This window comes from Diaphorina citri, unplaced genomic scaffold (assembly GCF_000475195.1).
Source record: "Diaphorina citri unplaced genomic scaffold, Diaci psyllid genome assembly version 1.1 scaffold1920, whole genome shotgun sequence".
Taxonomy (NCBI): domain Eukaryota; kingdom Metazoa; phylum Arthropoda; class Insecta; order Hemiptera; family Psyllidae; genus Diaphorina; species Diaphorina citri.
The window spans coordinates 21538-39175 of record NW_007379346.1 but is presented as its reverse complement, the minus strand read 5'-3'; the positions used below and the strand labels follow the sequence as shown (position 1 = coordinate 39175).

The window sequence follows — 17638 nt, the reverse complement described above, 5'->3', positions numbered from 1 at the left end:
TTATTATATTTATTATTATTATTATTATTAATATTTTATAAGAAGGGCCAAATTACTCCAATCCTCAAGGTTAATGACGTAACTGGACGCTTTATCCAGGTCAAATATCCCGTTCGCGTCAATTTTCGACGCATTGCACGCGGTGCTTCGCGTCAGGTCGGATAATAGGCGCGGTGAGGATACGATAGTTGATCTGATTGTGTCGGTACGACCTGTAGTGATGTAATTTGAAGCGGGATGTAAGAGGCGTACAGGTTCTGTTGGCGATCAGGCTTCATGCCGCTTTTGAACTGGTATAGGTTTGGTTATTCTGGAAACAAAACGGGAGTTTGATTAGATGTATGTTTGTTGTTTTGTTGTTGTTGTTGTTGTTGTGTGTGTTGTTGTTTTGTTGTTGTTGTTGTTGTTAGCAAATGTCGGGTTATTTGACTACTAGGTCATTTTACTTCCAATATTTACCTACAATGTCATTGCTGGCTTCCAGAAGCAGGGAGCAGAGTTCAGATATATGTATATCTTTTCCTATAAAAAATGGTTTGATAGAGAGCACACTGTAACTACTAAAGGTCTAATCGTCCCTAAGTGGAAACACTTCTTTTAAATTAGCAGTTGCCTACAACATGATTTCCAACTAGCGGCCCCCATGTGGACCGCAATGGCTTTTATGATGGACCCCTCGAGTTTGATTTATGCTGCCTTTACGTATGGGGGTGGTCTCCGAAAAGTGGAGGCATCCACCCCCATCCCCCTCAAGAAAATCCTGGATATGGACCTGCTCCCCTGTGTATGTTGGCCCGCGAAGTACCTTGCCAATGTAGCATGTGGCCCGCGAGGTACCAGATCCACTGTAGAATGTGGCCGGCGAATTCCCTCCCAATGTAGTATGTGGCCCGCGAAGTACCTGCCAATGTAGTATGTGGCCCGCGAAGTACCTGCCAATGTAGTATGTGGCCCGCGAAGTACCTGTCAATGTAGCATGTGGCCCGCATACACATGGAAGTCGGAAATTCCTTTCCTACAAGGACATTTTGTGTCGTTCGGAAAAAAATCGTGTCGTGTGTAGTGGGAACACTGATTTAAATCACATTGCGTACAGGACATTCGGAAAAAAATCGGATGAAACTCACCATAAGTGGGAACAGGCCTTAACACAACAAAATTGTAGAGAGAAAAAATCGACTTACCGTATACAGGGTGACGAAGTTCTCCTGCTTGTACTCCGTCCAGATCTTCCAACAGTGTAGCGAGTTACTTTTCAGTAGAGGAAAAAACATGACTCCCTCAGCGCTAATCACTTCGTTAGAACTCTGCGAGGATCGGGTAAACTCGGAAAGTCGGAAGAGATCGGTCGGGCTCGGGTGAGACGCGAGCAGCGTTTGGTTGAGCAGGATCGACGCTAGCGTCCATCCTTCGTTGACGCTGGCGAGGGCGTTGAAATAGACGCGTCGATCCCCGTTCACTAAGGGACCTGGAAATAGAAGGTAGTTAGGAAGTGACCTAGAAATGAAAGACATTTTCACTAAAGGACGAGAAATTCGAAGAATGAAACATTCATGGTTAGGCCACGTGGTAACGCGCTTGCTTGTCATGAAGAAGGTCCCGGGTTCGAATTCCACCATCGACTAAAATTTTGCATTCGTTTTTCGATTGTAAACATTTCAACCGGTTATTTCTGGTTTAAAAAAGACCCCGAGCGCAAGATTGGGTCTAAATTCAACGAGAAAATTTCCATTGTGTGTTGAACAAGCGAAATTCTAACAAAATCGCATTTGGAGCGTTATGACAAAACATGTACTTAGACAGACTCCAGGAAAAATCATCCAAACTGGGATATCGTTTAGTCATTGTAATGATTGAGAATACTATTATACTGCTCGATGACACTTACATATCATAGTTTGAGCTATGTTTTGTTTTTGTATATACATACGTACTACAGTTACTACACAGGTGTTTTTGGTTTTAAATAAGTCAGATTTATTGACATGGAGAACAGCTAACCCTAACCAGCCAGTTGGAAGTTCTTGGGTAAATCCAAGTTACTAAAAACCTTAGCAGTTACACAGCGACGTGACGTTAAACCCGTAAAATTAAAGTTCCCCCAAGTCCTCCCACCAGCTTAAAGCGCCAAAAAAAAAAAAAAAAAAAAAAAAAAAAGAAGTTCTCTCTGGTTTTAAAAAATAAGCACAAATCCTCACGATGGTTGACTGTGGTTCAGGACGAGCCAATCAAACTTGGCTAGAGACGGCTAGAGACCCCGGTGTATGGCTGATATAAAAAGATTTCTTTATTCTGTTATCACCATTCGGCTACAGCTAAAAGCCGCTACAACAATTAGTTCACTGTTCACTCACCCAAACCGATGCCGAAAAGTCCATCCGTCTTATCAAACCGCACCCCGTTTGGATCAAACGTCCCCCATTTCGGATCCGGATAGAAATAGTTACTGATCTGATTCATTGACTTAGTAATACACTGAAAAGAGTGGTTTGTTACTAGTTCACTCACCCAAACCGATGCCGAAAAGTCCATCCGTCTTATCAAACCGCACCCCGTTTGGATCAAACGTCCCCCATTTCGGATCCGGATAGAAATAGTTACTGATCTGATTCATTGACTGAGTAATACTTACACTGAAAAGAGTGGTTTGTAACTCGTTCACTCTACTAGTTCACTCACCCAAACCGATGTCGAAAAGTCCATCCGTCATATCAAACCGGACTCCGTTCAAATCAAACGTCCCCCATTTGGGATCCGGATAGAAATAGTTACTGATCTGATTCATTGACTGAGTAATACACTGAAAAGAGTGGTTTGTAACTCGTTCACTCTACTAGTTCACTCACCCAAACCGATGTCGAAAAGTCCATCCGTCATATCAAACCGGACCCCGTTTAGATCAAACGTTCCCCATTTCGGATCCGGATAGAAATAGTTACTGATCTGATTCATTGACTGAGTAATACACTGAAAAGAGTGGTTTGCAACTCGTTCACTCTACTAGTTCACTCACCCAAACCGATGCCGAAAAGTCCATCCGTCATATCAAACCGCACCCCGTTTAGATCAAACGTCCCCCATTTGGGATCCGGATAGAAATAGTTACTGGACACCCTCCAGCTTTCTTTCCGTTCTAGATCGAACACCAGAAGCTTGTAAGCGCTGACGTCGGCAATAGTTGTTGTTGTTGTTGTTGTTGTTGTTGTTGTTGTTGTTGTTGTTGTTGTTGTTGTTGTTGTTGGTGTTGTTGGTGTTGGTGTTGTTGTTGTTGTTGTTCTTGTTGTTCTTGTTCTTGTTCTTGTTGTCTTCAGTCGTTATTTTAAGACCGGTTTTAGCGTCACCTATGTTAAGCTACGCCAAGCAAGGCCAATAAATGGATGGGTGACTTAAACCTATATTGGGAATTAAGGGAGAACGGGCTCTAGTCTTGATTTTAAATCAAGTGAAAGTAAAATCAAATCAAGAATAATAATAAACTGAATATTAAACAAATTAGGTAGGTACATATGTACTGATTTTCTTCAATCACGATCGAATAAACTACGGGCTAAAAAATTCCCGGGGAGACGGACCCAGCTTGTTATTACTATTGTAATAGTAAAGGGAGGACGGACTAAAAAAGCGATCGAAATACTGTTAACTGTAAAAATACAGGAAATTATCGCTAACTGTTGTTCCGATGTTCATATTACTAATTTGGCGGTTTTAGGTATGGTTTTGAGGGGGTCTACTCTCATAACTTTTTCGATATTTCCAACCGTTTTGTGAAAACCGCCAAAAAGCGGGTGATTCCGCCTGTGGGCGGCGCCCAGTGCAACTTTTGCCGATTTTCAGATTTTTCCCTTTACTTACTCATCAAGACCTACCATCCTGCCAAATTTCAATTTTCTAGTACATCGGGAAGTGCCTCATCATTTGGATGAGTGAATCAGTGAGTCAGTCGTAAAATAAGCGATTTTCAAACCGTTTTTTCTACCCCTTTCGGTAAAGCCAGAACTTCGAAATTGCAGGTATAATAAGGAAGTATAGGTTAACATATGGTCCAAATTTCGTGAGATTACATTGAAAATTGACGGAGTTATGATAGGGGTATGATATACACGGAACTTGGCCTGGCGCACTGCCGTACGCCTAGATTGCTTATCTGTGGAACATTTCTTTGTATAAAATAAATGGAAACTTATAAATCAGAATTGATTAACTTATAGACTCAGTAAGGAAACTTATAAAATAAAAATCTGATTACTTACCTTCCACGACTTTTATTCAGTGCTCCGATCCACCAACGCCTTTTACGAGGCTTCTTTTTCTTCTTCATTAAGTGCTGGCCGCTCAGCAGTATGTAATAAGCCGCTATAGCACAAACTTCGTCATCATTGCTATCCAAATTCATTTCAACAACTGAACAACTTCTTCATCAAGTACTGGCACAAACTTCGTCATCATTGCTATCCAAATTCATTTCAACAACTGAACATTCTGAACAAATCTAGAGAAAGGAAACGAGCCATCCGTGAATGTCTGTGTTTCGCCAACCAACGAGCCTATCCGCGCCGTGGGAACAACAAGGCGCGGTGGGAACAACAAGGCGCGTACAAGTCAAGGCAAGCCTGTACGGATGAGAGACTCCGGAACCGGCGAGCCACGCGCCGCCGCGCCACGCGCCGTGGGAACAAGGCTGATTTTTAAATAAAAAAAAAAAAAAAAAAAAAAAAATCGTGTCGTGCGCAGTGGGAACACTCCCATTTAAATTAAATTGCCGACAAGGAAATTTTGTGTCGTTCAGAAAAAAAAAAATCGTGTCGTGTGTAATGGGAACACTCTCATTTAAATTACTTTACCTACAGGACATTCGAAAAAAAATCGGATGAAACTCACGACAAGTGGGAACGGTCCTTTACCTCGACTCTGAACACCGAAGTTAACCCATCGCAGTTGCCCTCGCTGTGGGTCAAGTCAAGGCAAGCCTGTACGGATGAGAGACTCCGGACCCGGCGAGCCACGCGCCGCCGCGCCACGCGCCGTGGGAACAAGGCTTAAGCGTACTGACGGGTACATTGGGGGTTGCGTGTGTCGATGACTATGGTCAGGGGTAGGGAGTTGGCAGCGATTTGTGAATCGGGGAACTTGTGACGAACTGGTAAGAGAAGCAGGACACGGTTAGCCTTGTGGTAACGCGCTTGATTGTCATGCAGAAGATCTCGGGTTCAAATCATCGACAAAAAAAATTGCACTCATATTTCGATTCAAAATATTTCAACGGGTTACTTTCTGGTGTTCTCGTGTTGACCCAGCACCTACATGGGAATAAGTATTGTGTCTCTTCTCGCCCATCTGATGAGGGAAATTCTACGGGATAGGCATGCTACGACACGGACCTCACGAGTCTAATGTAACTGTTGTGTCATTGCTATGAAATAAAAACTGCGGTGAAACACTTTTTTTTTCTAAACTCTACTTTTTCTTGAGAAGTCCGTGAAAATTTTAGACCAGTATTAAACACTATTAGGAGAATTTTGGAGGTACTTACGAATAACTTTGTCTCCTTGGTTGAGATCGTAGACGACAATTTGAGGCGGACAGACAACTTTCGGTGTTTCGCCGAATGCGTTGAGCTTTCCAGTGTCCAAAACCCACAGCCTACCACACTCGTCAACCTGCAAACATAGAGGGAAAAAACTTACAAATTTTCATCATCAGTAAATGGTTTCTTCAAATTAACTTGATCCCAAGGGCAAGGAAAACCTAGAGCCTTGACAAATGGAGTGTGCCTGAAGGCATGTGATGTGTTCCAATCCACTCGACCCCAAGGAAGAGTCTTAAACTAATCTTTTTTCTTCTTCTCCTTCCTCTTTAATGGCTTTACCTTTACCGTCTGTGTATAACTTGTCGACCGGACGTCCATCAACGGGATGATTTTAAAGCTAGCAGAACGTGATTGTACAAATGGTCAATCATCATCCGTGTACGCACCACGCGTACGCGTGTTGCTTAGGCACTCGTACGCTTGTTGTTTAAGTGATGTCGGCTTTGAATAAAATTCGTTTCTGTATGTTGTTGGTGTTGGTGTTGGTGTTGGTGTTGGTGTTGGTGTTGGTGTTGGTGTTGGTGTTGGTGTTGGTGTTGGTGTTAGCAAATGTCGGGTTATTTGACTACTAGGTCATTTTACTTCCCAATACAATGTCATTGCTGGCTTCCAAGGCAGGACAGGAGTTCAGATATTGTATACTTTCCTATAAAAAATGGTTTGATAGAGAGAACTGTAACTACTAAGGTCTAATCGTCCCTAAGTGGGAACACTCATTTAAATTATGTTCAGAGAAAAAAATCGTGTCGTGTGTAATGGGAACACTCTCATTTAAATTACATTACCTATAGGACATTCGAAAAAAAATCGGATGAAACTCACGACAAGTGGGAACGGTCCCCTACCTCGACTCTGAACACCGAAGTTAACCCATCACAGTTGCCCTCGCTGTGGGCATCCCAGTTCGGGAACGGCTCTAGTAGAGGAGAACCGTCCTTGGACCGTTTTGACGACAGAGTTGATAATGTGACGGGAATTCCGGTCCGAAGTTTGGGTGTCGTTACGAAGATGCGTTTTTCCTTATTTCCGCTTGCATTACCATAGTTCGCCGCTAAAACAATCAGAAATCTGGGTAAAGTGGAAGATAGTGACTCAGGTATTTGTAATAAAGACAGAAGATGGGAAAAAGAACTTCCCAGCCTAGATAGCTTCGACTGCAGCCTTTTAAGCGCTAGGTCACGGGTTCGATTCCCATCCGGGGTGGATTTTATCCTGAACGGATAAGTTTGTTCTCGGAACGGCTGACTTTCTCCTACCCTATCTTCCTTCTCACTTCGACGATAACACCTTAGCAATTACTGTTCCCTCTATTAGACCTCAAAAAAAAAAAGAACTTACCCAGGAAAAAGCAATCGAACCCGCTAGCTAGCACTTACATGGCAGGCTTTCAACGGGTTACTTTCATGTCCCCTCTTATATACTGATCACATCCGGCGGGAATCGAACCCGCGACCCAGATGCGTTTTTCCTTATTTCCGCTTGCATTACCATAGTTCGCCGCTAAAACAATCAGAAATCTGGGTAAAGTGGAAGATAGTGACTCGGGTATTTGTACTAAAGACAGAAGATGGGAAAAAGAACTTACTTCCCAGCCTAGATAGCTTGAATTGCAACCCGTCTGCCTTTTAAGCGCTAGGTCACGGGTTCGATTCCCATCCGGGGTGGATTTTATCCTGAACGGATAAGTTTGTTCTCGGAACGGCTGGCTTTCTCCTACCCTATCTTCCTTCTCACTTCGATTTCGGGACGATGACACCTTAGCAGTTACTGTTCCCTCTATTAGACCTCAAAAAAATGAACTTACCCAGGAAAAAGGAATCGAACCCGCTACCTAGCACTTACATGGCAGGCTTTCAATGGGTTACTTTCTGGTGTTCTCGTGTTAACTCAAATACAAGTACCACTCATATGAGACTTTCATGTCCCCTCTTATATACTGATCACATCCGGCGGGAATCGAACCCGTGACATAAGGACTTACGGTCAAACACATCCACATCCAGTATAGCGACAGAGGACGCGTTATATTTCCCATCCCGTATAGCATTGTCCCTATCCTGGCTAGATGGCCAAACATAGTCCACACTAGACCACTCGTGTAGGACTGTCATGTCACCTTGTACTGAGGACAGCCAGTGAGCCAATAGTAGGTAGGAAGAGGTAGGATGATACCATTGTCAAGTCTGAAACAAGAGAGACAGAATTATATTGTGGTTTAGTGGGTTAAGCTATGCTTAGAGATTGATTTTTTTTCTCTTGTTTCATGTCCTAGTATAGCCTAACCCAGTACCTTCATGACTACAAATTAGGGATACAAATTCGGCACTTTCCGATAACAAGCCCTCCAAATAGGTCTCACAATTTTGGCAATTTTTAAGCGAAACAAACAAACGAACAAACCTTTCCGCGTTATATTTCCCATCCCGTATAGCATTGTCCCTATCCTGGCTAGATGGCCAAACATAGTCCACACTAGACCACTCGTGTAGGACTTTCATGTCCCCTTGTACTGAGGACAGCCAGTGAGCCAATAGAAGGAAGAGGTAGGATGATACCATTGTCAAGTCTGAAACAAGAGAGAGAATTATATATTGTGGTTTAGTGGGTTAAGCTATGCTTAGAGATTGATTTTTTTTTCTCTCGTTCCATGTCCTAGTATAGCCTAACCCAGTACATGACTACAAATTAGGGATACAAATTCGGCACTTTCCGATAACAAGCCCTCCAAATAGGAACAAACCTTTTAGGCTTTCAGTATCCTAAGAGAGGAAAGTGAAAGTGGAAATCTGTTTTAAGGCGAGCATTAAAAAGAGAAGTAGGCACAAATTCTCGATAGGTAATTACTTAGATGAGTTTCAACAGTTTTAAATTAATTAAAATCCTTTAACAGAACCCCGATTAAGTATTACACGGCCACCTGTTATACTATAAATCTGACGGATTTCTGTAGAACCAATTGTGTACTCTCTGTTTAATGATAATGGTTCTATATTAAAAACGAGTCCGTTGCAAGCAAGATTATACTGGGGGTTCAGAACTCACTCGTAAAAAGATCCGATCAATTCCAAAATTTAAAGAGCAAAATAGCCAGCCTAGTTAGCTTAGTTGGTAGTGCGTCTGCCTTGTAAGCGCTAGGCCGCGGGTTCGATTCCCGCCCGGGGCGGATTTTATCCTGATGGGATAATGTTCGTTCTCGGAAACGGCTGGCTTTCTCCTATTGCAAACCCCCCAAAAAAAAAAAAAAAAAAAAAAAAAAAAGAAGAAGCAAAATAACCAGCGGTGATAACACGTTGAATGCAACAGCAAGGTTGCGAGTGGTTGGTATCCGGTTGGGGTAACCATTTGGTTTGGGCAAACGCGTGCTGCTGGGTTTTCTGGGCTCTCTGTACTTGGGCTGAGTGAGATTGTGGGTATCATTATCATCTCTAATACTAAGTATTAGAGATGATAATAAGTCTTATTATACATAATTATGTCGGCGTCCGTGTCCTCGACTGTCTCACACGTGTAAATGAAATAAGCGTAGCCTGTAGCACTACCCTTCGTCAACAGAAAATCAGAAAGAAGTTTCGAGATGTGGGGGGTGCGCCGTGTTCTCAATAGCAGGCTTCAATCTCACACTATCCGATACATAATTATGTATTGGGCAGAGACCTATGACGGCTATGACCTACTGAGTAATGTCCTATAATCTATATGATCCCGAGATAACCATAGGCACATTTTAGGAGAGATACCTATTGGGTGGAGACCAACTGTCCCTTAAGTTAACAGACGATCATTTTATGTATAACTATCAGTCAAAATATGTTATTGTTATTATTTTTATGTAATAAATATATACAGGTATAAAGGTATATACCTACCTAGATTCTGTCATTATTTATTCAGTTGTTTCTAACCTGAACAGTCCCTGTTTAAGTCTACGTAAATTATGTTGTTTGGTCGGGAAAATAGGGTGGTCTGATTCCCGATGAAAAAATTAAGCTCAATTACGTACGTTATTGTGACCTTCTGAGCTCAAAACACTCATTAGACGGTCACCTTTCCAGATACTGACCATGCTCAATGATGTTTAACATCTTAAGTCGTAAATTAATGTCCTTTCTCCTCAATCTCAACAGATGATGATGATGTCAGCTTTTCGTGCTGTTATTTTACTGGTAATATAAGCACGCAAACTCAAAATGGTTTGTTAGATGAGCTTTGTCCTCAATCTCAATGATGAACAGGTTTTTGTATAGCGGTCACATGTAACTGCACAATATCCACTTCAGCTGGGGCTTGATGAATATAGAGTCTTGATGATCGCTGATTGTAGACGGCGGGGGTGTGTTGAATTCAAGGGGTATTTTATTTATGTGAAATGGAAATTTTTCCTAATCCAAAATATTCCACTGTGGTCACTTTTTTTATCCCCACCACAGTGCTTTTTGTTCTGGATAATAAAATGCAAAGTCAGCTGATTTCTTCTTCCATTTACTAGTTCAAATGCTAATAATGAAAAAAAAGTGGATTTGTTGGAAAAAAAAGATGGCGACAAAATGATACAAGTTTTTTTCTCTTCCAACAGAGGTGAAAAATTTTTCACTCAAATCCAAAAATATCCAAAAGAAAAGGAGGGGAAGTGAATAATAAAATACAAAAAATGGACGAAATGGAAAAATTTTCACTTTTTTCCAACGTCGCCACAAAATAAAATACGCGTTGATGTCCACGTTTCCGATTTTAAATTCAAAATTCAGATTTCGCGCGCATTTCAAAAGTAAGCGTATTTTTTTTCATAGGCGTATTTTTGTCAACGGTGGAATTTTGAACGTATTTACGTCCCAACGGAATCAACGGTGACGGAAACGTTTTCACAGCTGTTTTTGAATTTTATCAGCTGACTGGTTATCAGTTTGTTTACTTTTTGTATTTTTGGTTTTTGCAAATTTTGCACTTTTTTGCTAGTTTTTCTCATTTTAATGAGAGGAAAAGGTAATTAATTAATAAATAAATAATTAATTATGTAATTTCCAAGCGTTCTCTACCTATGTCTTATCAGATCCGTTATCGATAACAATACACTTTTTCCAAGGTGAGAATTCTTTCCCGGTAGTTCTGTAGGTAGTGCAAAGTTATAAGAAAGTAAGAAAGATTTGTTTCTCCTTCATTGCAGAGGATTTAAATTTAGAATTTAGGTACCTAATAATAAATACTTGATAACTGATACCACAGACCTAACTGTAATTTTTTCAAATGTTAAACAAAGTTCAAAGAACTATTTAATTTAATTTGATCATTTGAGTACAGCAACAGAGTACTTTGTCATCGATTGTTGATTCACTGAGGTCTGTCATGTGTCATGCACACCACTTTTTAAGATATTATACTCTTTTAATAATAATGGCCTTTCTGTGATGGTCCCCTTTGTCAATAATACTGAACAACCCCAAAATATCAAATATCAAGCTATGATATGAATCATTTGCCTACCAAAGAAGCAATTTACAACTAACACATTGTGGTTGTATACTGGTTTTACATAGATATTTGTAGGTATCATTGTGTGTTTGAATTATACCTACTTCTTCATTATTCAAAAGGTGAATCACTTACCTAACTTACCAGTTTTTCTCTTTCTATTATAAGTACCTACTCACCTAACTATAAAGTAAGTTATATCATTTAAAATCATTGAAGTTTTATAACCCAGTCTCAGTGTTTTGACAAGCACCATTTTTAAATTTGCTTTTTCTAGGTACCTACTTGTTATAATTATTCAAGTAGTCTCTTTAAAATTAAAACGGTCAAATGACAACTTGCAGAATCCAAAGACTTTTCTTCAAACATTTCATAGTGCCACCAGATGTTACATCCCGATCAATTTCCTTCATACCAAAACATAAACCTGTTGAGGAAAGTGACATTAACAAATTGAAACAATTCATAGAGAAGTACAACAAAATCCTTGTGGTTACGGGAGCTGGCATTTCCACAGAGAGTGGTATTCCAGATTACCGATCTGAAGGTGTTGGACTCTATGCCCGCAGTGACAAAAGACCTGTGCAGTTTCAAGATTTTCTTAAGTCTCGAAGAGTACGAATACGTTATTGGGCAAGGAATTTTGTTGGATGGCCTCGGTTTTCTTCATTCCAACCAAATGCAAATCATTATGCACTCAAACAAATGGAGGACAATGAGAAACTCTCGTATATAATCACTCAGAATGTAGATGGATTACATTATAAAGCAGGGAACAAGAAGGTAAGCATCTCCTTAATTATATAATAAACAAAAAAAAACCTTGTACCTATTCTTAAAAACAAGTACATTTGCCCAAATGTTAGAGAGGGGAAAAAAATTGATTTATGGTATCTAGAAATTAAGTAAAACAAAATGTTTGATTAATACCTTTTTCCACCACCTTTATCATTTATTTACTTTGTCTTTTCTAGGTGATTGAGATGCATGGTACTGCATTTCGTGTCATGTGCCTTGGCTGTGATTATGAGATAGATCGTCACAAGTTTCAGAAAATTCTCGAGGACTTGAATCCAGACCTGATGATTGAGAGCCAAGAAATGAGACCTGATGGTGACGTGGAAATGAGTGAAGTAAGTATGACAATTAATTCAGTTCCCTCTATCAAACAAACCTCTTAAAAAAAAGATTGAGGAATAAAAATAACATGTTGGATGCACTAGTTAAGCAATGTTGCATATGGTTGGTATCTGGATGGGTGAACATACTCCTGGCTTTTCCTGGTCCCGCTCAGGCTGGGTGAGGTTAATGTGAGATTTTGTAGCTGATTGAAGGGTAAAAAAGATCACCAAAAGAAAAGAAAAAAAAACTGAATTACCTACCTAATCTCAGTCCTAAACTTTGAAATCTCGATTTTGGGTCAGAATAATGCTCCTTTTCAGTCCCATTATTATGTTAATGTGGTCTCTTCTTGATCCGTTGTGTACCACATCCATTTTTGTTCAGGTCTGTTGCACAGACAGTAATTTTATTGGTTCTTCTCCTTGCAGGAAACCATTTCGAAATTCCATGTTCCCCAATGTCCCCATTGCCACGGGGATCTCAAGCCAGACATTGTGTTCTTTGGAGACAACATACCCCGCCATCGGATGGAAAAGATAGATCATCTGGTCCGATCTTGTGACGGGGTACTTGTGCTTGGCTCTTCCTTAACGGTAAGCTTTTCAAAGTCAATGTTAAGCTAGTTAGCTTAGCACTCTACCTTGTAGCTTGGAGCAGTGTTAGCTTGATATTAGAATCAAATGTTATCTGATAAGAAAGGGGGTAGACCTAATAAGTACATGTAGGTAATTATGTAGGTAGGTACTAGTGGACATTTATTTCATCTCTTCATACCTTCTCAAATTTTGTAGATTTCTTTTGAATACCTCCTGAAATTTTGTTGACTTCTTTTGAATACCTCCTGAAATTTTGTAGATTTCTTTTTAATAGGTACCTCCTGAAATTTTGTTGACTTCTTTTGAATACCTTCTGAAATTTTGTTGACTTCTTTTGAATACCTTCTGGAATTTTAGTTGACTTCTTTTGAATACCTTCTGAAATTTTGTTGACTTCTTATATATTTTTAGAGGGATTTTGAATGGAAAATCAAACCAATTTCTCATGTTTTTTCGCTCTAATAAAAGTGGCATTCCTAAAGGACATTCATTCTCACCTACCTCTGCAGGGCGGCGGAGTTGAGCCACGAGCTCGTTCGACTGTTCTCGGCTGTATTCGGGTTGAGGAGGAGCTTAGAAAGGGGTGGGGCTAAGCCTAGGCCGATGCTGCGCTCGTGATAGACCTCGGAAATGCTCGGGGTTAGTTCCCGATTCAGATGGCGTAGCTGAGTGGCGCGGATTTCGTCCTGAATGCCGCCTGGAAATGAAAGAATTTGGAGTTTACATGGATATGATGTGTTGATTTGATATAGCAAATTGATAACAAGTTCCTACATGGTCATCCCATAAACAAACAATTAAATGACAGTAAAATAGGGTAAAAAAAAGTACCAGTAAAAGATAGCTTGATGTTCAGGCCTATGTAGAATAAAGGTCTCATAGTAGAGGTACCTACATAGTTACTAGAGCCGTATTTTTCTTGAAGAAGTTTTTTTTTTTACTTTCTATTACTAAAGTTATAGCAAAGCCATACTAATTGTTTTTTTTTTTTTTTTTTTTTTAAGAAAGGGTTTTTTGTAATTTTTTTTTGAAAATTTTTTACAAAATACATTTTTTTTTTTTTTATTTAAGCAAGGGTTTATTGTAATTTATTTTTGAAAATATTGTACCAAATACATGAGACCTTGCCTAGACTGCGGGAGTAAAGGGACTTTTCAGTCTCATTCTGGCAGTATAAGCAGGGTATATTCTATTCTATTCTAATTGTTTTTTTTATATGTACATCCACAATTATGCCTCTTATAAAGCTCCTTTCTGCTCCTTTAAATAAAGGAAACTAAGAACTTTTAAAAGCTAAAAATATGGAAGTTAAACCGATTCTAAAGTAAATCCAACTCACCGGTCATCGTGCTCGTATTCCCCGCGTCCAGCGCAGGTGGCGGGGGTGCCTTCTCCTTGCCCGGCGCAAACATCGTCTCCCCGGGCGGAGGGATTATCACGCTGACAGGGGGATGAGATTTCTTGGCGCCCGGGAGAGGCGGTTTCCGCGCCGAGGAAGGAATGGGTGGAGGGTCTGACGGCAGAGGAGGGGAGGGAGGCGCTCGGGACGGGGGAAGGGGAGGGAGGGGTTGGTGTGTTATGCCGCGGCGTAGCACGGTGGCGTGCCCGTTACCTGAGGGAGAAGAATGGGGCGTTAGTCAATAATTCGTAGAAGCTGGTGGGTTTATCCTCTAGGGCTGTCTGCCAATACACTTGAGCCTCGGAGTGGGCTTTTAGCTAGTCAATAATAAATATTTAGAGTAAAGGTAATACATATAAATCAATCGAAAAAAGTGAAACAATTCGAGAGTTATAGTGAAAAAATTCGACACATATTTTTTTCACAAATAATAAATAGTTATTTTTAAGATTGAAAATAATAATAATAATAATAATAATAATAATAATAAAGGTTTCATTTACCTTTTCCTTCTTTTTTCGAGTTTCGATAGAGGGATCTGCAAAAACGGGGGTCTTATCGTCCCAAAAACGATAACTAGATAACGCTTTATAGTTTAAACTATAAAGGTTACCCCAGGCGGGAATCGAACCCGATAGGTTAAACTCGGTGTAACTCTTGTATTAGGAATATCTGATTGGCCAAAAAGTTTGAAATCAACCAATCAGAAGGCTTTGAAGATTTTTTTTTTTAAGAGGTTTGACAGAGGGAACTGTAACTGCTAGGGTCTTATCGTCCCGAAATCGAAGAGAGAAGGAAGACAGGATAGGAGAAAGCCAGCCGTTCCGAGAACGAACATTATCCCATCAGGATAAAATCCGCCCCGGGCGGGAATCGAACCCGCGGCCTAGCGCTTACAAGGCAGACGCACTACCAACTAAGCTAACTAGGCTGGCTCTATTTGAAGAGGTTTGATAGAAGCAACTGTAACAACGGAGGTCTTATGGTCCTGATATCGAAGAGAGAATAGAATAAGGGAAAACCAGACTTTCCGAGAACGAACCTGATCTGTTTAGTATTAAGTTCGCCCCGGGCGGAAGTCAAACCCACGACCTAGAGCTTACAATTCAGGTTTACTACCTTTCAAGCTATCTAGGCTAGCCAGTTTTACATAAGTGGATCAGGTATACCTTGCTTATACTGTCAGCTAAAACGTCTTATTTTTTAACAGTTTACTCTTAAAACGTATGCCATGAATTTATTCTTCGCCCCGTTACCTACCTAAAGGGTGAAATTTGTATGACCCGTCAGTACAATCACGAGGCATAAGAGAGTTTTATATGCAAATGTGAAATGGGGTATTCACCATTTTACGAGTATTTATATAAATGTGTCTGCTGACACGTCTCCTGGTTTCATTTCCCATCGGCAACATGGGAAATGAGGTGAGTTGACTGGCAATGAGGCGTCAAAATCTTCGAACACAATATTGTGTAGGTAATTAAAAAAGATTTTTCATTAGATTTTTTCTAGTAAATACCTGTACCTACCTATGGAGATTTTAAATGTATACGTACATTGCGCCTTATGTACGAGACAAATCTGCGACGTAGAATCCTAGATACAATTATGGAGCTGTTATATATCTTATATCAGGTACATAATTATATTTACTCATATTAAAAAGTATCTAAGGTATGTACATGTAGGATAGAGGTAATTATTTACTAAAAACTACGAAATAGTATACTCATAGACGATAAAATCCGCCCCGGGCGGGAATCGAACCCGCGGCCTAGCGCTTACAAGGCAGACACACTACCAACTAAGCTAACTAGGCTGGCGTGTTTGACTTTAATTTTTACTGAATATTTCACAGGTATACTCCGGATACCGTATTCTTCTGGAGGCCACTGATCTTCATCTTCCCATCGCTATTGTCAACATAGGTCCCACCCGAGGCGATAGTCTGGCTCAGCTTAAAGTAGATGCCAAGTGTAGTCAAGTACTGGCCTCGTTACGTAAAGACCAATCATGACAGACTGCTGCAATAAATAACTTCAAAACTGCATCACTTCGGGTCAGGTACTTAGGCCTTTAAAAAAATGCAACTTTGGACGAAGAAAATTTCGTTCAGAGTGAACATAAGGCTGTAGGTAACACCTACTACCTACGGTGATGTTGAACTTGGGGGGGAAAAATGACAACCGAAAGTGTTCTTTCATACATTTCAATTTATTTTACAAATTTTATTTATCTTTTGAAACAATAGGTATTTAGGGTGGATACAAGAAAAGGAAGATCAAAAACTAGAGAACGGATAGAATACAACTGTGCAATATTGTAATTGTTATTTACAATAGATAAAATGTATTGCATTAATTTACTATTCAAATATCGGGAAAAAATACATAATTATGTTCACGATTTTTTTTTTTTTTTTTACATTAAACAGCATACCTACATACGTAGGTACATAATCTAACAGTAAAGTTATTTATAATTTGACTATTTAAAGCACACGTTACTAAAGGGACATTATATCACTCAAATGTTTACATGGCACTTTCTTTACAAATATTTATCTATGCAAATTAAGGCCCGTTCTCACTTGCCGCTCGGGGGAAAAAAAATCGTGTCGTGCATAATGGGAACTCTCTAGGAATGCGGGGAACAGGGGTTCGTATCTCGTTTAGAGGCGATGAAAATTAGTACCCTACTCATATTGAGATGGAATTATTATTATTGTGTTTATTTTTCAATATTACAGTATGTACATGAAAAATGTTAACATTAACAGGTTATTATTTTTTTCTTCGTTGTACGTTTATTGCATGACATTTTCATTTTAATGTACCTCCGTTTTATTTTATTTCCAATATAACCATGTTATTTGTTCACTAATTTGTTAAAAATAAAAGTATTTATACTTCTGTGGCGCTCACAATCTTTGGTAGAATCGCAGGGTCTATTATAACGCTAGAGGCGTTCTCTACCACCTAACCCTTAGAGCTCCATTATGTGGTCAATTTCTTAAATAAATGAGCATAAAATTCTGTGCTTCGGCTGAGATTGAACCCGCGCCCTCCTATTTACCAGGCGAGCGTCTTGACCACTACGCCACCGATCAATGGTTGTAAATTAAGATGATACTTTGTCAATTTTATGTCACGAAGGGGTGGCCTCAGTGGAGAAAAAGTCATTTCATCGTGCGATATAATTTCACACAGTAAGCATCACTGAATACAATTTCGTGGAATAAAACCCTTGTGAGAGGGATTTTTTTCTCTCGTGGGATTTTTTATATATATATATATGTATATGTTTTTTTTTACCGCTGTGAAGGTTTTCATCTGCTACTTTTTCTCCTATGAATGCACCTCTGTCACGATGGAGGGGGTGAGAAATTCCATACCTCGGCTGGGATTGAACCCACGCCCTCCTGTTTACCAGGCGAGCGCCTTGACCACTACACCACCGAGGCAGGTA

General features: G+C 40.0%; 2 protein-coding genes across 6 annotated transcripts; one reads left to right on the top strand and one right to left on the bottom strand.

Annotated features, from left to right (window-relative positions):
- Window positions 1-260: 260 nt before the first annotated feature.
- On the bottom strand, window positions 261-8696 carry LOC103517657 (protein yellow-like). Its single transcript, XM_026829677.1, has 9 exons — window positions 8328-8696; window positions 7569-7987; window positions 7045-7087; window positions 6433-6595; window positions 5531-5657; window positions 5038-5137; window positions 3014-3177; window positions 1185-1468; window positions 261-310 (listed from the first exon to the last, which is right to left on the bottom strand). Exons 2-9 carry the CDS (start codon window positions 7696-7698, stop codon window positions 275-277), a joined length of 1047 nt encoding a protein of 348 aa, XP_026685478.1. The 5' UTR covers window positions 7699-7987; window positions 8328-8696; the 3' UTR covers window positions 261-274.
- Window positions 8697-10535: 1839 nt separating this feature from the next.
- Window positions 10536-17049, top strand: LOC103517654 (NAD-dependent protein deacylase Sirt4-like). Of its 5 annotated transcripts, none has more exons than XM_008482696.3 (5): window positions 10536-10667; window positions 11331-11836; window positions 12028-12186; window positions 12604-12768; window positions 16029-17049. In XM_008482696.3, exons 2-5 carry the CDS (start codon window positions 11384-11386, stop codon window positions 16185-16187), a joined length of 936 nt encoding a protein of 311 aa, XP_008480918.1. In that variant the 5' UTR covers window positions 10536-10667; window positions 11331-11383; the 3' UTR covers window positions 16188-17049. The 5 variants fall into 5 exon arrangements, with proteins under 5 accessions (XP_008480918.1, XP_026685476.1, XP_017303024.1 ...); XM_026829675.1 differs by having other exon boundaries at window positions 10538-10567; XM_017447535.2 differs by having other exon boundaries at window positions 10604-10717.
- Window positions 17050-17638: the final 589 nt, after the last annotated feature.

Excerpts from the sequence above, each read along its gene's own strand:
- LOC103517654 (XM_008482696.3), top strand. The coding sequence starts at position 11,384 with ATGACAACTTGCAGAATCCAAAGACTTTTCTTCAAACATTTCATAGTG. Across the intron at positions 11,837-12,027 it reads ATAAAGCAGGGAACAAGAAG|GTGATTGAGATGCATGGTAC; the intron begins GTAAGCATCTCC and ends TGTCTTTTCTAG. Across the intron at positions 12,187-12,603 it reads GTGACGTGGAAATGAGTGAA|GAAACCATTTCGAAATTCCA; the intron begins GTAAGTATGACA and ends TTCTCCTTGCAG.
- LOC103517657 (XM_026829677.1), bottom strand. The coding sequence starts at position 7,698 with ATGACAGTCCTACACGAGTGGTCTAGTGTGGACTATGTTTGGCCATCT. Across the intron at positions 6,596-7,044 it reads GGAAATAAGGAAAAACGCAT|CTTCGTAACGACACCCAAAC; the intron begins CTGGGTCGCGGG and ends GGAAAAACGCAT. Across the intron at positions 311-1,184 it reads ACTTCGTCACCCTGTATACG|AATAACCAAACCTATACCAG; the intron begins GTAAGTCGATTT and ends TTTTGTTTCCAG.